Genomic DNA, 18273 nt, shown 5'->3' with positions numbered 1-18273 from the left:
TGGAGCAGTCTGTTCCTGAAGGACTGCACCCTGTGGTAAAGGGACCCACGCTGGAGTGGTTAGTGAAGAAGTGTAGCCTGTGGGAAGGACTCACATTGTGGAAGTCTGTGGAGGACTATCTCCTGTGGGAGGGACGCCATGCTGGAGCAGGGGAAGGACTCTTCTCTCTGAGCAGCATCAGAAACAACGTGCGCTGAACCAACCACCTCACTCCTCGTCTCCCTGCGCTTCAGTAGAGGAGGAGGTAGAGCACGGGAAGGAGGGAGGAGTGGCAGGAAGGTGTTTTTATGATTTATTTTACTTCTCATTATTTCTGCTCTGATTTTGATTGGTAATAAATTCAATTATCTCCCCAAGTTGAGTCTAATTTTCTCATGACAGTAATCAGTGAATAAGCTCTCCTTGACCTTAAATCAGGAATCTTTTGTTATATTTTCTCTCCTCTTCCCTGTCCAGTTCCAGAGGGGAGTGGCTTTGGTGGGTACCTGGTGTCCAGCCAGGCTCAAACCCCCCCAAACTGGTATGTTTATAAAGGATCACTTTTAAGGATCTCAAAAGTACACAGCCTACCCCAACAGGGAAAAAAAAAAATCTTACCTTTGCTTCATCATTTAAAAGCAACAAAATAAGTATGTATACACAAGCCTCTTCAACATGAGCTGATCAAAATTGTCAGGAAAGTCACTTAACTTACCAAAGGGAAGGGCAAATACCAAAAAAACCCAAGAAACCAAACCAAAACCCAACTCTTCCTACAGGCCTAAGAAAACTGACCCAAAATAAAGTAACAGCAAGCAAGAGAAAAATCTTAATTTGCAGTGGTTTGCTGGCAGAAACTGTTTTCCTTTAGTCCATATTCAGATCTGGTTTGTTACAGTCTTCTACAGAAGATACTACAACTGGATTCAAGAAACAGTTGAGTAATTCAGTAGTTTGCCCACTAGACTGGAGCCAAAATTAGCTGCAACTGCTCCTTCCTAACTTAAAACGGGGAATCACATCTCTGTATCTGCAGGAATGACATTGAATCTTCACTCTCTGAACTTGCATGGTTATGGCAACTTAGAGGCAACACAAGGGGTGCAAATATGTTCTCCAGTCACAAGGAACAGTAGCTTTAAGGACTTCATCTCAAAATTGCAGAGTTCTCCATTTTATTTTATTTCTTATTTTTCATTCACTGCCAAGCCACTTATTGGTTGAATCCTTGGTTCCTGTGCCCTTTATGAGAGATGTAGACAGATTTAAATGATTTTAACCACAGCTTGAGGAAAAAAAATAAAGCATCCACACTTCACATTGACTTGAACACTTCTATTTTGTGCTGTAGCTTCAGCAGAGGAAGATGGGGAAAAAAAATCACAGTGACATAATGATACATATGGAATGTCACTTCATTTTATTTCTAGTCCTTAAAAAAAAATAGCGCAATTCTTCTGTACCTGTACAGAAAAGAAATGTTTCTTTGGCACTTCAGGAATAATTTTGGCCTACAAGTAAAAAACTTCTGTAAAATGTGTTGCAATGAGTCCCCAAGACCACAGACTTCCACAGATTTCTCAACTGTGAGGCTTCTTATAACCTATATTCAGTAGGATATGTATTAGGATAGATGTACACAGAAGTCAAATTAAATCAGTGCAGCAATTTAGAAGGGTAAATGTTAAGTCATATAATCAACAAGTATTGGGAAAATTACTAAATCATCCATATATATTAATTTTTGAAGGATTTTTTCAACTCTTTTCCTTAACCCCTTGCTAGAGATGCAAAACAGAATGCTCTGTTTTGGGCACCTACAAAGAAAGGCAAGAGAAGATAAGATACTTGAAAATGCCTCAAGTTCCTAGGGGGAAATGAAACACATATTACTGTAATAAGGAACTCTGAGTATATGTAATACGAAATGAGTATATGTATATGGAATCACAGTAGGAATAAGACACTGATTATGTCTATAAATAAAACAATTCAGAGTTCCATATATGAATTCCTATGGTGCTGCCACTGGAATCACTAGGGTTTCAGAAAATATTTGCATGCTAGTAGGCAGTGGAAAAAGGTAAAGAAGAAAATGAAAATAAAAAATACAAGCACTATCCATGATTGACCTGAAGCAGGAAGGGTGTTTGCACTGATGTGTTCAAGGAGATAACTCAATTGCATAAAAACCCCCCAACCAAACACTTACATAGTTGACTTTGTATTTTCATCAAGTCATATAATGAAGATCATAGAGAACATTATCTGAGCAAAATACATTTTTTCCATATTTCATATGAAATACAAACAATGGTGACTGGCAAGTAATGACCTTGAACAGTAAATAGCACAGGAGTGCTACAACTCTGTACAGCTCTGAGACTAACACCTCTTCAGTTAAGCCATGCACACAAATGAGGACTACCAACAAAACCCTTTTCTCTTGTTACTGAAATGTCACTTATGCCTGAGATGAGACAGGATGCATTAATCCAGATCCATGAACTACTGCTAGATGCTCACACCTTTAGTCATTTGAGAGAATTAAGAAGGAAATTTGTTCTTAAAATGAAGGTAGAAAAATTGCACAGGAAATATAAATACAGAAATTTTGACAAAGTTCCTCAGTAGAAGTTATAACTAAACAGAAGCCACCAGTTCAAATTTCAATAAAATTTAAATTCAGCCTCAGTTTCAGTCTGAATGGCCTTGTATTATTCTAAGATTAGATCTTCTAGTACATGAAATTAGCATATTCCCAATTCTGTTACTTGGGAAAGACCAGGAGTCAGCAGGGGTTGCATGATTACTCCGAAGTGCCTAACCATGGTCCGCAGAAAATTTTCTGGACAAAACATGCTACACAAAAATCACATAAGCAAATATCCTGTTATATAAGCTACTGTCATAACAGAGAAAAGGAAATAGACCACAAAATAAGAAATTAAGGCCAAACATATTGCAAATTCTCCTTCTGATTAAGTAACAAAAATTCACCTTTGATTCACCATTTTTAAACAATCTTTCAATCTAAACACTGTTTCAAAAATGAACTACAAGCAGGATTTGTGCATTTCCCGACATTTTTTTCCCTTCCAAAAAGGTTAAAAATCTATTTAAAAAATCACAGTCAGCACAATACAGCAACATCTGCCCCTCTTAGAAATGTCCTGGTGGTACCTGTTAGAATAACATCTGTCTAGATTTAACATCCCTGCAACAGAAATACATATATATACTTGCTTCCATGGGAACATAATGTGCTTTCTTTAAAAATCATGTAATTACTTTACAAGCCTGGCAGGTGAAGATACATCTGTGCAATCCAAAATTGTGACTACTGGTTTTTTAACTTCACACTTCCATGATTACGGTATTTTTGTTTGTTTGCATTCATTATCACAATAGCAACTAATGCTAGTCCCACGGCTAGACTTGGAGGGCCACAAGGACTGAACTCCTGAGCAACTCCAGAAAGGAGTGGGGCAATAATACGTCCCACTGATGTCACCGACTGTCCAACACCTAGGAGTGTCCCGCTGGCCTCGTTCCCACCAACGGTCAGTTCCAGATCAATGATACAGGTACGGCCTATAGTAGTGGAGAAGGCCAAGAACGTGGAGGACAAAATGACCATCCATATGCTCGGTGCTGACACATACAGGAGAATCAACGTGCAGGTAACAGTGCTGGAGTGCAACAAAAGTCTGTAAGTGTTGTGCCGATAGAGTCTTGTTATTGGGCCGAGCAGACAACCAGCCAGGACTCCAAGCGCACTGCTATAGCTCATTAGGTATCCAGCAAACAAGCGTTTCACCCCAAATCTCTCCTCCAAGGCCAGAGTAAAATTACTATAGTACAGCAGTATAGCAACAGACATCAGGAACCGCACTAAAAATACATCCCACAAATTAGAGCACGCAATTCCTTTAATTTTCTTCAGCACTGTTGCAACTTGGATCCATGGAGACTGGAAAAAACTACTGTTTGTCACAGCTCTACTAGTTGCTGATTTCAAGTGATGGTCATGATTTGATTTTGCTGAGAAACTGTTTGTTTCTTTGTCTTGGTAATGGTCCCTATTGCTAGTGTTTTCTTCACTCCAGGGTAACAACCAGACAAGACCTATAGAGATGAAGAAATGAGTTGATTTCATTCAATTGCATCAAGTTTACATGGAAGACATTTGTTTGATTGTAACAATTTAAAAAAAATACTTCAGCAATACTTGTCCTTAAAAAAATTGTAAATATTAAGTCTAGTGTTATTCACAGTATTGGTTCAATTTTAAATCCAGTGAAAGCAAGAAAGAAAAGCACTGAAATGCCACACTCACATGATATAAACACATCTAATTCTGATTTCTAGTCTTCATCTTTGGGCACATCAAAAACTCCCATTTGTGTCTGAATGTAAAGGAGACAGGCAGAACAGAGAAGCACCTGGAGGACAACTGTTTCAAAATTCCCACCCTTCCACACAAGTTCAAACTCAAACAGTAGTATTGTTACAAAATGATTATGCCATAGATGATAAATACACTGTGAATTCAAGGTATTACAGATGGCTTAAAAGGACAAAATGAGGAATGAAGGCACCCAAGATGCAAAATGTGACATGCAACTTACCACCATTCAGAAGGAAGATAGAGGCACAGATGAAGGACGTTTGGTAAAAGCCACCTTTGAACTCTGCAAGGTAGCCACCAACAACAGGTCCCACAATGAAGCCCACACTGGAGGCTGCATTGAAGCGCCCCATTACTAAAGGGCGATCCCTCTCTGAAACCAGGTCAGACAGCAGGGCTTTAGAGATGGAAAGTGTGTGTTTGAAAATACCTGCAACAAAATATAAACAAATCAATAAATATATCTATCAGTCCAAAAAAAAAAAAGACAGAATCTATCTCAAGTAACAATGGTCCAAATTTGTATGATTTTTATATTTTTAAAATTCCATTAATCACAAATTCTTCAGTGCTGGAGTAAGCAGCTTTGTGGGCTTTAGATGCCTGGTGGGTTAGGCCTCAACATTTCAAATTATTTTCAGGAAAAAAAAAGAGAATTCTTGATTTGTGGAGACTTTTCCAATATTAAAGTTCAGTTGGTGCTACTGGGTGATGATGCTATGTGGCTATCCATATACCATTTCTCCCGTAGTAATTCTCGACCTGAGACTACAGGAAATTTAAACTGCAAAATGCCAAGTGTTTACTCACCTACAGGGACTCTAGAAATAGCAAACAGGAACACTGTGGTGGAATTTCCAAGAAGGAAGTAACCCAGTGCACTGAGAAGAATACAGGCAAGCAGGGAATACTGTCTTCCTACTATATCACTCCAGCAGCCCTTTCACAAAGCAGGAAAGAAAGATTAGCTTTTTATAACACTAAGCTATGTGCAGTGATCAATAAGTACTTCTAAATTCAATTGAGACAAGACATCAAAGGACTGTCAATGAAAGCCTAATAAGCTTGTTACACAACATTCTTAAGTGCTCAAAATTTGAAGTCACAAGGAGAGCTCTGTCCTGCTGGCAGGCTATCTGCCAAAATTATGATTCCATTTAATGTTGTGTATACAGAACTTTTGAATAAAAAAAAAAAAAACACCCTTTAAAAAAGACAGTCCTGCAATAAATACCACAAAATATTACCAGTAGAAGCCTTCTAAAAATCTTACCATAATCAACCACAAATATCTGCTTGCATCACTCAGGCTGCTATGTATTAAGACACTTCTTGAACATCCTAAAAGCAATGATCTTGGCTATGAAGAGTTTGTCATCTGAACACAGACTCAAGAAGTAGTTTGCAGAGGGCAAACAGAAAACTTGCATTTATCATGCTTTTAAATCAGCTGGATTCACAAGAGGAAATAGTTTTTAAGAAATCAGACAATTGTCTTGCACTTCCAAGAAAATGCCACAAAATTACAGAACGAAATTATTCCAGGTGTCCTGCATAACAAACCCTGAAACAGTTCTTTTATGAGACATTCTCATAATCTGTTCTCTTCAAAACTAGAAAACTAGTACCAGGGTAATATTAGGATATAAAAAAACAATAGCTAATAGAAAACAAAACCAAACAAATAGCAAAGATGCAACGATTAATTTAGACCATACGGTGAGTTACAAGACACTGCTTATTAAGCAGGGAAAGCAAACTAGACCACAGGCTATGAAAAACTGACTCATGAGACTGCTTTCTGGATAGGCTACTGCACTGAAGGAAACTGTTCCACTAGCACCAACTCTAGAGGAGATAACCCTGTGTAACTGTGACCTGCTCAGCAATGTATCTGAGCCCAAATCTGTATTCTAGTTTTTGTCTAAAAACTACATTCTGTTACGGCCTGAAAAAAACTGGCAATTCCCCATAAACAAAACTGCCATTTTTCATGCAAACTGAAAATTGGTTCCTCCAACCAAAATGCTTGTATGAACACTTTATGCATTTTCAAAATGTCAAGAAATGCTATTATTAACCCCACCCTTTCCCCCCCTACAGTCCATAGAAATACCAATATGCTCTGGAATGCAGTGTTAGAACTCACCACAAAAGTGCTGGAAAATAGCTGCATTACACCATAGAGAGATCCTAAAACAAACAAAATACCAGTGTTAAAAATTAAGCATTTTTTTTAATGAAAAGTGCACAAAATTATAAATTATGAAAAATGGGAAATCATGGGAATAGTATACTAGAAGAATGAGAAGAGGGAGCAGGATAAACCAAGGGTGGAGTTCAGCATTTAATAAAGGAAACAGTTTCAGGGAATGACAAAATAAAAAGAAAAAAGCGCTGAAAAGTTGTAAAACTATGTAAGGTAAAATGATGTTGCTTTGTATGGTGTATTAAACAAAACCAATCTTGGCATTTATAACTGCTTTCTCAGAATCAGGAGAGAATTTCCCTAATGGAAAGGACTTTCTGCTTGGTGCTTTAGTCTATTACAAGGCATCACAGAAGCCCCGAAGCAAACACGGATCCTTTCTCATTTTGGAGGCTAGGAGTTTAGCAGCATTTAGTGACAGAAGAGAAGGAGCAAAGAGAAACATAGAGAAACATCTGCTAGATGCTTTCATTTATAAGAATACATCTCAAACCTATTTTTTATAATGTTAAAAATCAAAGCAGACTGTTGAAATGAAAACATATTTCTGACTAGTTGCTGCTTAAAATAATAGTCAACTCAGTGTAGAAGCAGAATTATTTCATACAAAGTGTTAAATAAGAAAGAAAATTAATAAAACTGAGTAACAGCTCCCATGTCTGGGAATAAAGTAAATACTGTATCACTCCAAACCATAAACAATACCATAAAAGGTTCTTTAAAGCCACAGAACTTACCTTAGCTTTAAATACTTTAAAATAAAATTCCAAATCTTGAGAATTTATTTGTAAACACTCCTAAAAGTGAATAAATATTTTGCCAAGACAGCTGTAAGGATTTTAATCAAATTGGGAAAAGTCATGGACATTGGAAAGCTTTGGAGAATCACCTGCTGAAGTACCATTTGCAAAGTGTAAATAATAAAACTACAAGCAACACCTCTGGCTCCCTAAATTGCTAAGCTGTGAATTCTTGGATGCTGGAGAGTAGCTGTACAAATGCTACTGCAAGACATCCTTGTTCTTTCTAACTGTGCTCTTTCCCAAGCATGTGCTTTTGGCTACTGTCAATGCAAGAGTCTGGACAGGTCTCTGGGTCTAACACAGTATGGCTGCCCTTATAGTTTCATGTGGAAATCATCTTTATTTTTTATTATACCATTAGCAAGGAACAATTGTGTTCCAATGTCCAATTTGCAGTAAGGCAAAATCCAGGCTTTATCTTACTCTTTCATAAATTAAGTACTGCAACTCACCTATGATTCCAGCAACTGTATGACTTGCTCCTAGAGATTTGATATGAAGATTCATTAAAGGAACCACCATGCTCACCCCAAATATATCCTGAAAAGAAGGCAGGAAAAGTTTTAGTAACTTTCACAAAGACAATAGCAACATGGCTTAATAACAGTCAACATTAGAAAAATATATTTTAAAAAAGTAAATTATCTCCATATCAACACGAGGTTAAAAGAATTCTTTTCATATGACAAGACACATAAACTGAAAGATAAAGGATTGCCTCACAGAGGAGTTAAACCTATGAAAACATCAATTCTCTTCCCCTACTCTAGATGCAATCCTTCTGAAGATATTTATTTAAACATTAAATATTCCTTTAAATATATTAAACTTTACCTGTTTAACAAGAAAAGCACTTCGTATCAGCGCTTTAAATTCAAAGCGGTCTTATTTCTATCACCTAAACATACTTTTTATTTGTGCAAAGAACAAAAAGTATACAAAACAATGTACAAAAGTATATTTTGAAAAATGGTACTTTCAGCCAACTACAATGGGGAAGAAGCTACAATAGATCTAAACCTACTAATAGACTGCCTTTGTGTATAGCTTAAGAAATGTGACAAGGCAGAAACTTGAAAAAAAATAATAAAGGCAAAGCATAATTGAAAAACATTTTGTAAGAAGAGGGTAAAGGACACTGCCCATCCTGAGAAGTACAAGGATCTCCTACTCGTCCCTTTTGCTTTATTACCTTTTGTTAAGCTCACCACTTTGACCCAGTAGTTCTTTCAGTATCACTACAATCTGGCACAGCATCCAGTGTCCCTTGGAGATCTATTGGAGCACGATTACCTTTCATCACTGACTGCTTGAACTGAAAACTCAGACTACCTCAAAGACTGATTAACAATGTGGGTCACTAACTGAATTCTCACAGTCTGTCACTAATTATTTTTTGATGGTTGAAATTGAAGCTTACAAGGTTAGAATCATTAAATATATTAGCATGAACAAACAGAGCACACCACTTTCAAATATCTTCAGTAATACAATCTTAGGAGTCATCTGTGAACCTGAAGAAAGGTTCAGTGACCTCATCCAGGTCATCAATGGAGACATTAAGAAGTACAAGTCTCAGACTGTAGCCCAGCAGTACTGGACTGTCACAGGCATGCAGGTAGAGCAAGACCCATTAACTACTATCCTTTGATGGGTAGTTACATCTCATTCCACCGTGTAATTCCTTCTGTGGAGTGACAGATAGGCTGTATTTATTTGTCTGGCTACAGAAAGTTCATGTCATCGCATCCTCTAAAAGGACACTCACTTGGTTGATTTTTTTGTGCGCTCCAGCTCAGTGTCAATAAGCTGTTTCAGGGCTGGAGTGTTTAAAGGCAGTCAAAAGGAGCAAATTTCTCTGGGATATTTGCTCCAGGACACAAACCAACTGGGTCGTTTCTATTGCCCAACCTAAAAGTAGGTAAGGCAGCTATCTTGACATTTCACAGTGCAAACTCATACTTATTTTGTATTCATCTTCCAAATTGTCGCTTTTAATCTTAAATTAATTAAACAGCACTTTCCTGAGGCTCAGGAATCATTACGGAATACGAACGTTTAAATGTCTGTTCTTTCAATCAGGAACTTTTTAAAAAAAAATTTAGAGAAACATATTTTTAGGGTTTTTTTTGGTAAATTTACAGGAACCATGGGTATTTCAAGAAAACAGGAAGCAGCTCTATTATTAGCATCAAGGCAAGACTCAGAGCTTGTCGGGGGCTAAGCTATTCCATGGCATTCACAGGATAAAAATCCGACCTGTATGTCGAACTGCGTGGCTGTTTGCACGGGTAAAGCAGCCCAGCAGCTGCACGCCACCAGCGCTACGAGCACTGGCGCTCCCAAGGAGCCGCTGCAGCGATGCACCCCGGAACCCAGCAGCCTTGGCCTGCAAAGGAGCCGATTCCCGTTCCGGGCGCGGCCGCCCGCCGCAGGCCGCGGGGGCGGGCCCCATGGCCGCCGCTTACCAGGAATCCCACCACGTAGAGGCACCGCACGAAGCGGGCGGACGCGGCCGGGCTCGCCGTGGCCACCCGGCCTCCGCCACCCTCATCCTCCTCCTCCTCCATGCGGGCGGCGGCGCCGGGCGTGCGCAGTGCCCGCGGCGCGGCGGAAACGGAGAGGCGGCGGCACCGGCGGCGAGGGCGAGTCTCGGGGTTGTTTCGTTTGGCACGGTGTCCGTCGTGTGTCCTCTTTTTTGGACGAAGCCGAGGAAGAGCAAGGCTCCCTGCCGGCCTCGGGAGCCGTCGGGATCCCACACACACCTCTGCTGGACTTTGCCCTTCCTGCCTCTTGCGTGTTTGTACGGGAAAAATGTTTCAACCCGTCCCCTCGGGGCTTGAGGCTCTGGGGAAGGCAGGAAGAGCCAGGTGGAGCCGAGGGGCTTTGGAAACAAATGTGCCATAGGAGCATGGTAATGAATCCCCTGCACAGTTTTTGTGGGTGCTGTAGAAAGATGGCTTTTTGGCCCTTGCATCTCCGATCCTACCTATCCATGTGGAAAGCGGCCGTGTCCCAGCGCTGCTGCTGTTCCTCGGCCATCACGGGCTTGGCCCGGAGCCTGCATCAAGTGTTTCTGGCAGCAAAATGTTTTCCTGCCTTGTTACGTGGCTTATGATGGTGGCACTGAGCCAAGGAAGAAGGGCCTCCCTCTTTCTGCTTAGCACATTCACTGCTGTGCTGTGTTTTTGTTAAAAGTCAGGGATGGCTGGAATTGTTGACGACTAGTATGTTATAATGCATTTGCATCCAAACCAGTGAAGCTTCATAAACTCAGAAGCACTGGTGGAAATAATTGTCACATGCAAAATGTGACCACCCATCTTTATGTTGGAGTCAGAGGTTTGCTCTTTTATATAGTTGCTTGGCCAGGGATCAGTAAAATTGCTGCAGTTTTAAATACTTTAAAAAATGCACAAGGCAACAGGAGATGCTTTGACTTGTTTTTAATTATCAATAAGAAGAAACTTTTGTAAAACGTTGATAATTTTTACATTTTAAAAGTTAGCATGAGTTGTAAAGTTTGAGGAAGATCATTCAATAACTGACAATAGCATAACTTCAGTTCTATCTTCATGTTTTCAGAAGAAATAAATATCACAGGGTTGAGGATCTTTTATAGATTTAGGTCACAAAAGAGGAAAGGAGAGGGGAATGTGGTTTTCCTATGATTATTAAAAATTAAGCTAGAAAACCCCCAAAATACCAAAAGTGTAAAGAAAGACATATTTCTAGATAAGCAGCTTATTTATAAGAAACCAAGGCAAAACTTAGTATCTGTATAGGGACAAAGATGTTATCAGAGTTCAGACAAGAATAACTCAGTTGTTTAATATCCTGGTGCCTGTGATGTTTTTGTGTTAACCATTATATCCTATTAATTTATTTCTTTGAGGCCACTTTGAATAACAAATTCTCTCTGTGAGGTTTTTAAAATTCTGGGTACAACACTAACAGAGATGAGTTGCACACAGTTTCTCTGAAATCGACAAAATGGTGACAAGATACTGAAATATTAGAGCATCCTGGAAATTGCTGCTACATTGTCTGCTCAATATTGCGCTAATTCTATCATTGGTCATTTTAACTGATAGAAGAAATGGAAAGTGCCTGAAAATTTATTAGAAGAAAGTATTAAAGAGGTGGATGATTAAAGGATGTTGCAAGGGTTTAGGAATTTTTCCTGGGGTCTAAGGGACATTGACGTCTGTGCAAACACTGAGCCCAGATGAAATTTTTAAGGTTTTATGTGTTAGTCTCTGCCATAAGTCTCTGAAACCAGTTAGCAATTCTGTATTTTTCTCAGGTTCTGAAGACCAGAATGATCAAATATGATAGGGACAAGGTATTGCAGGCAGGAATACTGAATTCCCTGGCAATGAAAACCCTTAGGTTTTGTTTGTTATTTCAAGCTATCTCCATGCACAATGACTTGTAAAGCAGAGAATAACCAAACTTTATGACATCAGTGCAAATTGTTCATGGGAAAAACCCCAACATTTAGAGAACACACAGGTGTCTTTTCCTTTAACAGATCTCTTACTGCTTTTTTCCTGGCAAACTTGATCATATTGTTAAAGAATTGTGCATCTTACATTCTTACATAATTTACATAATATATAAGAAAAAGGCATTAATATATAGTAATGGACAAATATCTCTTACTTTTAAACTGAAGGCAGATGATTTCAGCTGCCTCAAGGTTCCTACTCATATTCTGTAATTGCAATTACAAAATTTAAGATAAAGGCTCTCAAATACAGAAATCTTAAGATGAATGTTCTCAAATAAAGTGGTTTTATGTTTGGAAACTGGATAAGGAAATTGACTAGCAATTAAAGGAATGAAATACAATGAAGACCATTTATCAGGGTCCTAAGGAAAACAGACTGAGTCTAATATATTTGGGAGCAGAATGACATAGTTGGTTGATTAAATGATATTATCAATATAGTACACTTACACTACTTTAAGGTGTTTGACTTGTTACTGGATGGTTCTTAAAAACAGGTACACAATAGATGCTCAGAAGTGGCCAGAAGCATGTATGTTCAGAAATGCCTAGATGATCCTCTTATTTCTATCTTTTTTTCCTGTGACCTGGTAGTAGCAATTGAATGAAAATCATTGATTTTATGGATAATGGGAGAACCAGGAAGAATATGCAGACTACTGTCACTACACAATGTACTCTGTTTCCATTATATGTAAGTAATGTAAGTGTGAAGTGCATCAGGCTAGAAACAAAGCAGGAGGTGCACCTCTCTGTTGTGACAGTGATTATAAGATGAACTTGGTAGTCATAGTACTCATCCAGCAACTGTAAGTTTTTTTATTGTTATTTTGTTGCCCCCCAAAAAGTGCTCATCTTTTTGATAAGAAGTAGAGGAACCAGAAGTAAAAAACCTGGAAAGCTTTATTACGTATGTATCAGTTTTTGTTTGTATACTAATGCAACATTGTGTCTAGGTCTGCTGTCCTAATTGAAGATAAATTTTGCATAGAGAGGGCGTCACGGTTTGACACTGACGCAATGCCAGCACCCCCATGAAAATACACCTTCCCAAATAAATGCTGTGAGATGCGATCAGGAACAGAACAGAGCAGGCCCAAAGCTAATAACAAAGGGAAACTTTATTAAACTACTACTACTACTATAAAAGACACACACACTAAATCCAGAATGAAAACCCTCCAAAACACTCCTCCTCCCCCCACCCAATTTCCAACAAACCACAGTGAGACTCCACCCGGGATTCCTGATCAAGTTGCCACCCGTCAGATAATCAATGCTCAGTCCATCAAGGGAGAAAGGAGTCTCTCTTGCACCACAGACACCCCCTAGACACCCCCCCGCCCCCCTCCCGGGAAACACAATTGCCAGCAACCGCCCGGAGAAAATCTGCCAGTGTGACACTCTCCTTTCCATGTCACAGTGCTCTCACCACCGTGCATGGACAGACTGCTCATAGGGCTCCTTTAAGGATGCTTTGCCAAGGACCAAAAGAAACAACAGTTTAGCTTCTCATTTTGGGACCACAGTCCCCCCCATTTTCTTCCTCCCCTGGGGCCGAGGGTCTCAAGAACAGAGATCATCTTCTTCCTGAAGACAGAGGGCATCACCACACCCTGCTCAACTTTTTCTGTTCACTCCACTCCTGTGTAGCTAGTTGCTGAAGCGGGTCTCTTGGCTCACCATTGCATCCCCCTAAAAATGCAGTCTCTGTTGCTTGAGAATTTGGTTCAGTCTATGGCTAACAAGAAAAGTCCAGCCACAAGCCACTCCATCATCTCCTCCCACCAAAAAACTTCCTCTTCCAACATCTCAGATCCCAGATTGGCTCTCTTCTACTTCAAATCGAGGAGGAGTAATATTTTACAAAGCCTTCATTTCCCAGAAAAGGGTTAAAAGTTCAGACTCCCGGGACAGCTGAAATCTCTGCCCAGAACTCCACTCCATCTCCCACGACTGGGCACCTCCCCCCGCTTCTCCTTCTCCTCTGCCGGCAAATTCCAGGTGCTGTCAGGCTCGCTGTCTTTTCCCTCTGTGGTGGGGGGAACAAAGGCATCTCCGTTTCTCTCCACCCTTCCATCCGCAGGGGGCCCACCCAGTTTCAGTCCTTCAGCCCCCCTGGGCCTACCTCTCCCAGGCCGCATGGCTTCCCCTTCCCCACCCAGCCCGTGGCTGGGCAGGGGAGGTCTGCACTCTCCGACCAGAACCAAAGAGAGAGTTCCCCTGGGAGTTCTTGCTTTTAACCCCATGTTCTCAGAGGCGTGTCCATGCCTTCAGTGGTCAGTCCAAATGCCAATATCCAACCCCGACCACTGACCGGTCTGACTACCAACTTCCTGAGAAAATTCATCTCCATGTCAAACCATGACATAAAAAAACCCCCATGATAAAAAAAAAAAAAAAAAAAAAAAAAAAAAAAAAAAGGAGAGTTTAATGGCAGAAGGAGCGTTTCTTCTAGTGTTGGGCTGCCAGAGATCAGATTATCTGCAGCCTTGTATGGCTATTCTTGCCTCACATTATGAATGGGAGGAGAACTAGTCTGTGGAGAATGTCTGAGATTCAGTTTGCTCATGAGGGGAAGGGGTGAGGAATCTTCAACCTTTTAGTGAAAACATCTACTGTAAATATTTTGTGTCACCTGCCAAGCAAGGGGTTGAGGCAATCTGCAGCTGCTCTTCCTCAGCCAACTCTGTGTCTGTGTGTGCTCCAAGTGATATAGTGACATAGTGAAAGCATTGATGGAAGTCATCTGGAATCCAATAATTTGTTTTAAAAAAGATCCTCGCATTGCTTCAATAGTGGAGAAAATTTTAAACCTTATAAATTCTTAAATAAAGTTTGTAAAATACTTCTGTGAGACAGGTCTAAGAGAACTACACTGATTTATTCCAGTAAATGGAATAAATTCTTGAATTCTTGCATTACAAATAGGTAAGGTCAGGACCCTCAATGTGCAATTTCTCATCAAGTTTAGTGAATCTAACAATGACTTATTTCATTCTAGCTTACCGCTTCAGATCATTATGGTAACTTCAACAGTCATTTCAACTTTTCATATACAAATTGAACGAAGTAGAAAAAAGTTACAATCCAGTGGTCTAGAACATTTTAAGAGGAACTTGTAAATGAACTTGAGTTTGGAATCTGCTGTTAATCTTAAAGACATTTAAAGTGTAATCTGTTTGAAAAGATCTGCAAATTTAAGGAATGTGGAAAGAGACCTTTTAATTGATGCCACCCTCAAAGCTGTAAATGAATCACATTGGTATGTCAGATAGACTTAGAAAGCATTTATAAAACAGCTTGTTAAAGGAAGGAATTATTTCAGGCATCGGGTCTACTTCTTCCCTTCTGAAGTTTTTCATGGCAGCATAACTAAGGCCACGTGGCTTTTTGTGTTTCTTTCAATTAATACAGATAAAATCAATACATCGGGAATGGTTTAGATACTATTGATCCTTCTCTGGAGCAGAAGGTGGCCAGGATGACTCCTGTTGATCTCAGTCTCTTTTCTGGTGTATTGGAGTACTCTTACGTTACACACATCATTCTCCGCTCTCTGTGCTGGACCCCCCCCCACCCCCCCACCAATCCTTCACTCCTTCAAAGAGTACTCTAATTTATTTCATTATTTATTTTAAGGTCAGTGGCTCTGTAGAAGCTGTAAGGGCACAGAAAGACCTAAAGACTAGTTCCTCAGGCTTCCTGAATAAATCCAAAAATATATATATCAGAAAGTGTCTGTGCAATAAATGGAAATTGTTACAGCCTCAGAGTGAGATTCATAATAGCATCCTGCTGTGGAAGGACACATGTGACAAAAATTATGAAGAAGACTCCAACTTTTAATTTCGGACTACTTATGCATAACTACTTTCATAGGAAGCTTCCTGGAATACCTCCTAGAATTAGGCAACTCTTTCTTTTCTGTGAAAATTGCACATGCGATGTGTCATGACAAGTGTTGCGGGGAACACTACTGGCATTGGCCTGGCTTTCCTTTAAATGTATGAAAAATTCAGAGCACTCACAATGGTAATGTGATAAAGGAACTCAGATGCACATTCTTGTACTTCTGATGATTCTAGTTATTGTGCCCAATTTGCAGGGACATGGATTCATCACACCTTGAATCAGTGTTATGACACAATTAAAAAAGAAATTATGCTTTGCCTTTTTTACCTCTTTTATCTAATGTAGATATAATGCAAGATATAATATAGAATGGGATATATGAAACAGAGTGATCCACTCAGTCATACTAAAGTTTTATCTTCCTTTCTGTGGCTGAATAAATCTATAATGCTTTGTAGTGTCAAAGTCCTGAACACAGAGAGTGTATAAGGCAGGGTCCAAATGGGATGTACACCCTGGGTACATCAGAGTGATTAGAAGTCTGTTGTGTTCCTGCAGGTGGCTAACAGTGGGTCCTGGGTACACAGAGATGTGTAAAAGTAATGCCTCATAAAGAGGATTTTTCTTGTTGGTTTATTAGAATTCCTGTTGAAGCTTTTGCTGACATATGGGCTGCTTATGTCTCTTTTGTTCTTACTGTCATCTCTGTAACCTTATTGTAGCTCATGCTGAATGAAAGACTCAGTGATACCTCTGTTCAGAATAGCTTGATTTTCTCCTTTTGTGGGGGACTTCAGCACATTTCTACAATCTCCACTCAGGTTTTACATGACCCAGCCATGTAACCTTGCTGCAAAGAAGGTAGATGGTACACACTGGGAGTGCTGTGTCCAGTTCTGGGCTTCGCAGTGCAGGAGACGCATGAACACTCTGGAGGGAGTCAAATGATGGACAACTAAGTTGATAAAGGGACAGAGCATCCTCTCCTATGAGGAAAAGCTGAGAAAATTGGGACTGTTCTGCCTAGAGAAGAGAAGGCTCAGAAAGAGTTTTATATAAAAACCTGATGGAGCCAGGCTCTTTTCAGTGGTGCCCATTGACAGGACCAGAGACAGTGGGGACAAGCTGAAACACAGGAGGGTTGCTTTGAACATCAGGAAACACTTTTTATTGTGAAGGTGACCAAACACTGGCAGATGTTTGGTCACACAAGGAGGTTCTGGAGTATCCAACCTCAGAAATATTGAAAAACCTCCTGGACATGGTCCTGGGCAATCAGTTCTAAGTGGTCCTGCTTAAGCAGGGAGGTTAGACAAGATGCCCTCTAGAGGTCCCTTCCAACCTCAGTTACTCTGTGACTGTGGGACTTGTGGTCTGATTTACTGTAGTATTAAGAATAAAGTGGTCATATCTCAAACTAGTTATTCCAGACTCTCTCTTGGTCATGAACAAACCAACAACCACCCAAAATAATTGTACTTTTAGGGCATGGTTGCTTGCACATTGAGGTGGTCATCCAAAAAATGGTCAGACAGACTGTGCTGTAAAAGTGATGTATGACTGTAGAGGAAACCTGAAGTGACCAGCTTAAAGATGAACTTCAGCCACATATTTCACGGACAAGGGGTGTGCAGGGTATGCTGTGTAAGGTGTCTGGCTGTTTGTCTGCCTAGTACTCTGCTGGCAAGTGATCATGTCAGTGCAATAGGTAACATCTGCCCAGCTGGGGAAGATGGACAGGATGAGGATCGGAATCAGTGGGTGAGAAACTCCCATTAGTGTTCAGAACAGTAAATGAGCATTGAGGTCTCAGAAGGACTCAGCTCTGAGGCAGTTGCTGAAATTGTTTCTTGGTATGTAGTGAGACATGCAGCCAGTTCTAAAAGGCTGTTTTTAGATCATGGGCATATCTGCCAGCACAGATAAGGAGCTGCCTGCCAATTCCAAACAGACGCACCCGACACTTACTCAATCACACAGAAACATAAACAAGCAAATAAACAACATCCCCTTCCCATAAATATCTTTTTTTTACCCTTCAGATGGAAAAGGGAAAAGGGAAACAGCCTGCTATTGTTTTTTTAAATTTTTTTTTCTTTTCTATTTTTAAATACAAGGAGGGGCTCATATACTATGTTGAAGCTGGAGCTATTATATGCATAAATAAAATATGCAGATTCAGGACTTAGTTTAGCCCTATCTATGTGGTGAAAAAACAGAAATAAAAAAACTTTTGCAGCTTTTTTAAATGAGACTGGAATCCATCCATTATGTGGGTCCTTCAATCTTCACGCTATGAGTCAACAAAATCCATGAATGTTGGGCTTAATTAGTTGAATTGATTGAATAGTAAAGTTGTTTTAATTACTTCATTGTCATTATAGTAGGGATAAATTTGGCTAAGTCATTTTGGTTTAAAATTACAGTATTTCTGCAGTAATTTAGGAGTTTTGAAAGGAGTTGGAGAATTACTTTGTTTAAGATAGAAAATAATGATTTTTTT

At 39.7% G+C, this 18273-nt stretch overlaps 2 protein-coding genes across 2 annotated transcripts in view; one reads left to right on the top strand and one right to left on the bottom strand.

The window, feature by feature from the left end:
- Window positions 1-1378: 1378 nt before the first annotated feature.
- MFSD9 (major facilitator superfamily domain containing 9) lies at window positions 1379-10311 on the bottom strand. Its single transcript, XM_053935011.1, is given in 7 exon segments — window positions 1379-4107; window positions 4611-4820; window positions 5201-5330; window positions 6540-6583; window positions 7855-7942; window positions 9871-10140; window positions 10143-10311. Coding segments are annotated over 7 exon segments (1695 nt in total). The 5' UTR covers window positions 10308-10311; the 3' UTR covers window positions 1379-3319.
- The window catches only part of TMEM182 (transmembrane protein 182), a 31870-nt gene continuing 23838 nt past the window's right edge, over window positions 10242-18273 (top strand). The window contains exon 1 of the mRNA XM_053935014.1: window positions 10242-10316. Within this exon, the coding sequence (XP_053790989.1) occupies window positions 10299-10316 (18 nt within the window). The 5' untranslated portion in view covers window positions 10242-10298. The remainder of the gene's footprint in view (window positions 10317-18273) is intronic.

This window comes from Vidua chalybeata, chromosome 2 (assembly GCF_026979565.1).
Source record: "Vidua chalybeata isolate OUT-0048 chromosome 2, bVidCha1 merged haplotype, whole genome shotgun sequence".
Taxonomy (NCBI): domain Eukaryota; kingdom Metazoa; phylum Chordata; class Aves; order Passeriformes; family Viduidae; genus Vidua; species Vidua chalybeata.
Note: the sequence above shows the minus strand (reverse complement) of the source record. Positions and strands in the feature narration are given on the sequence as shown.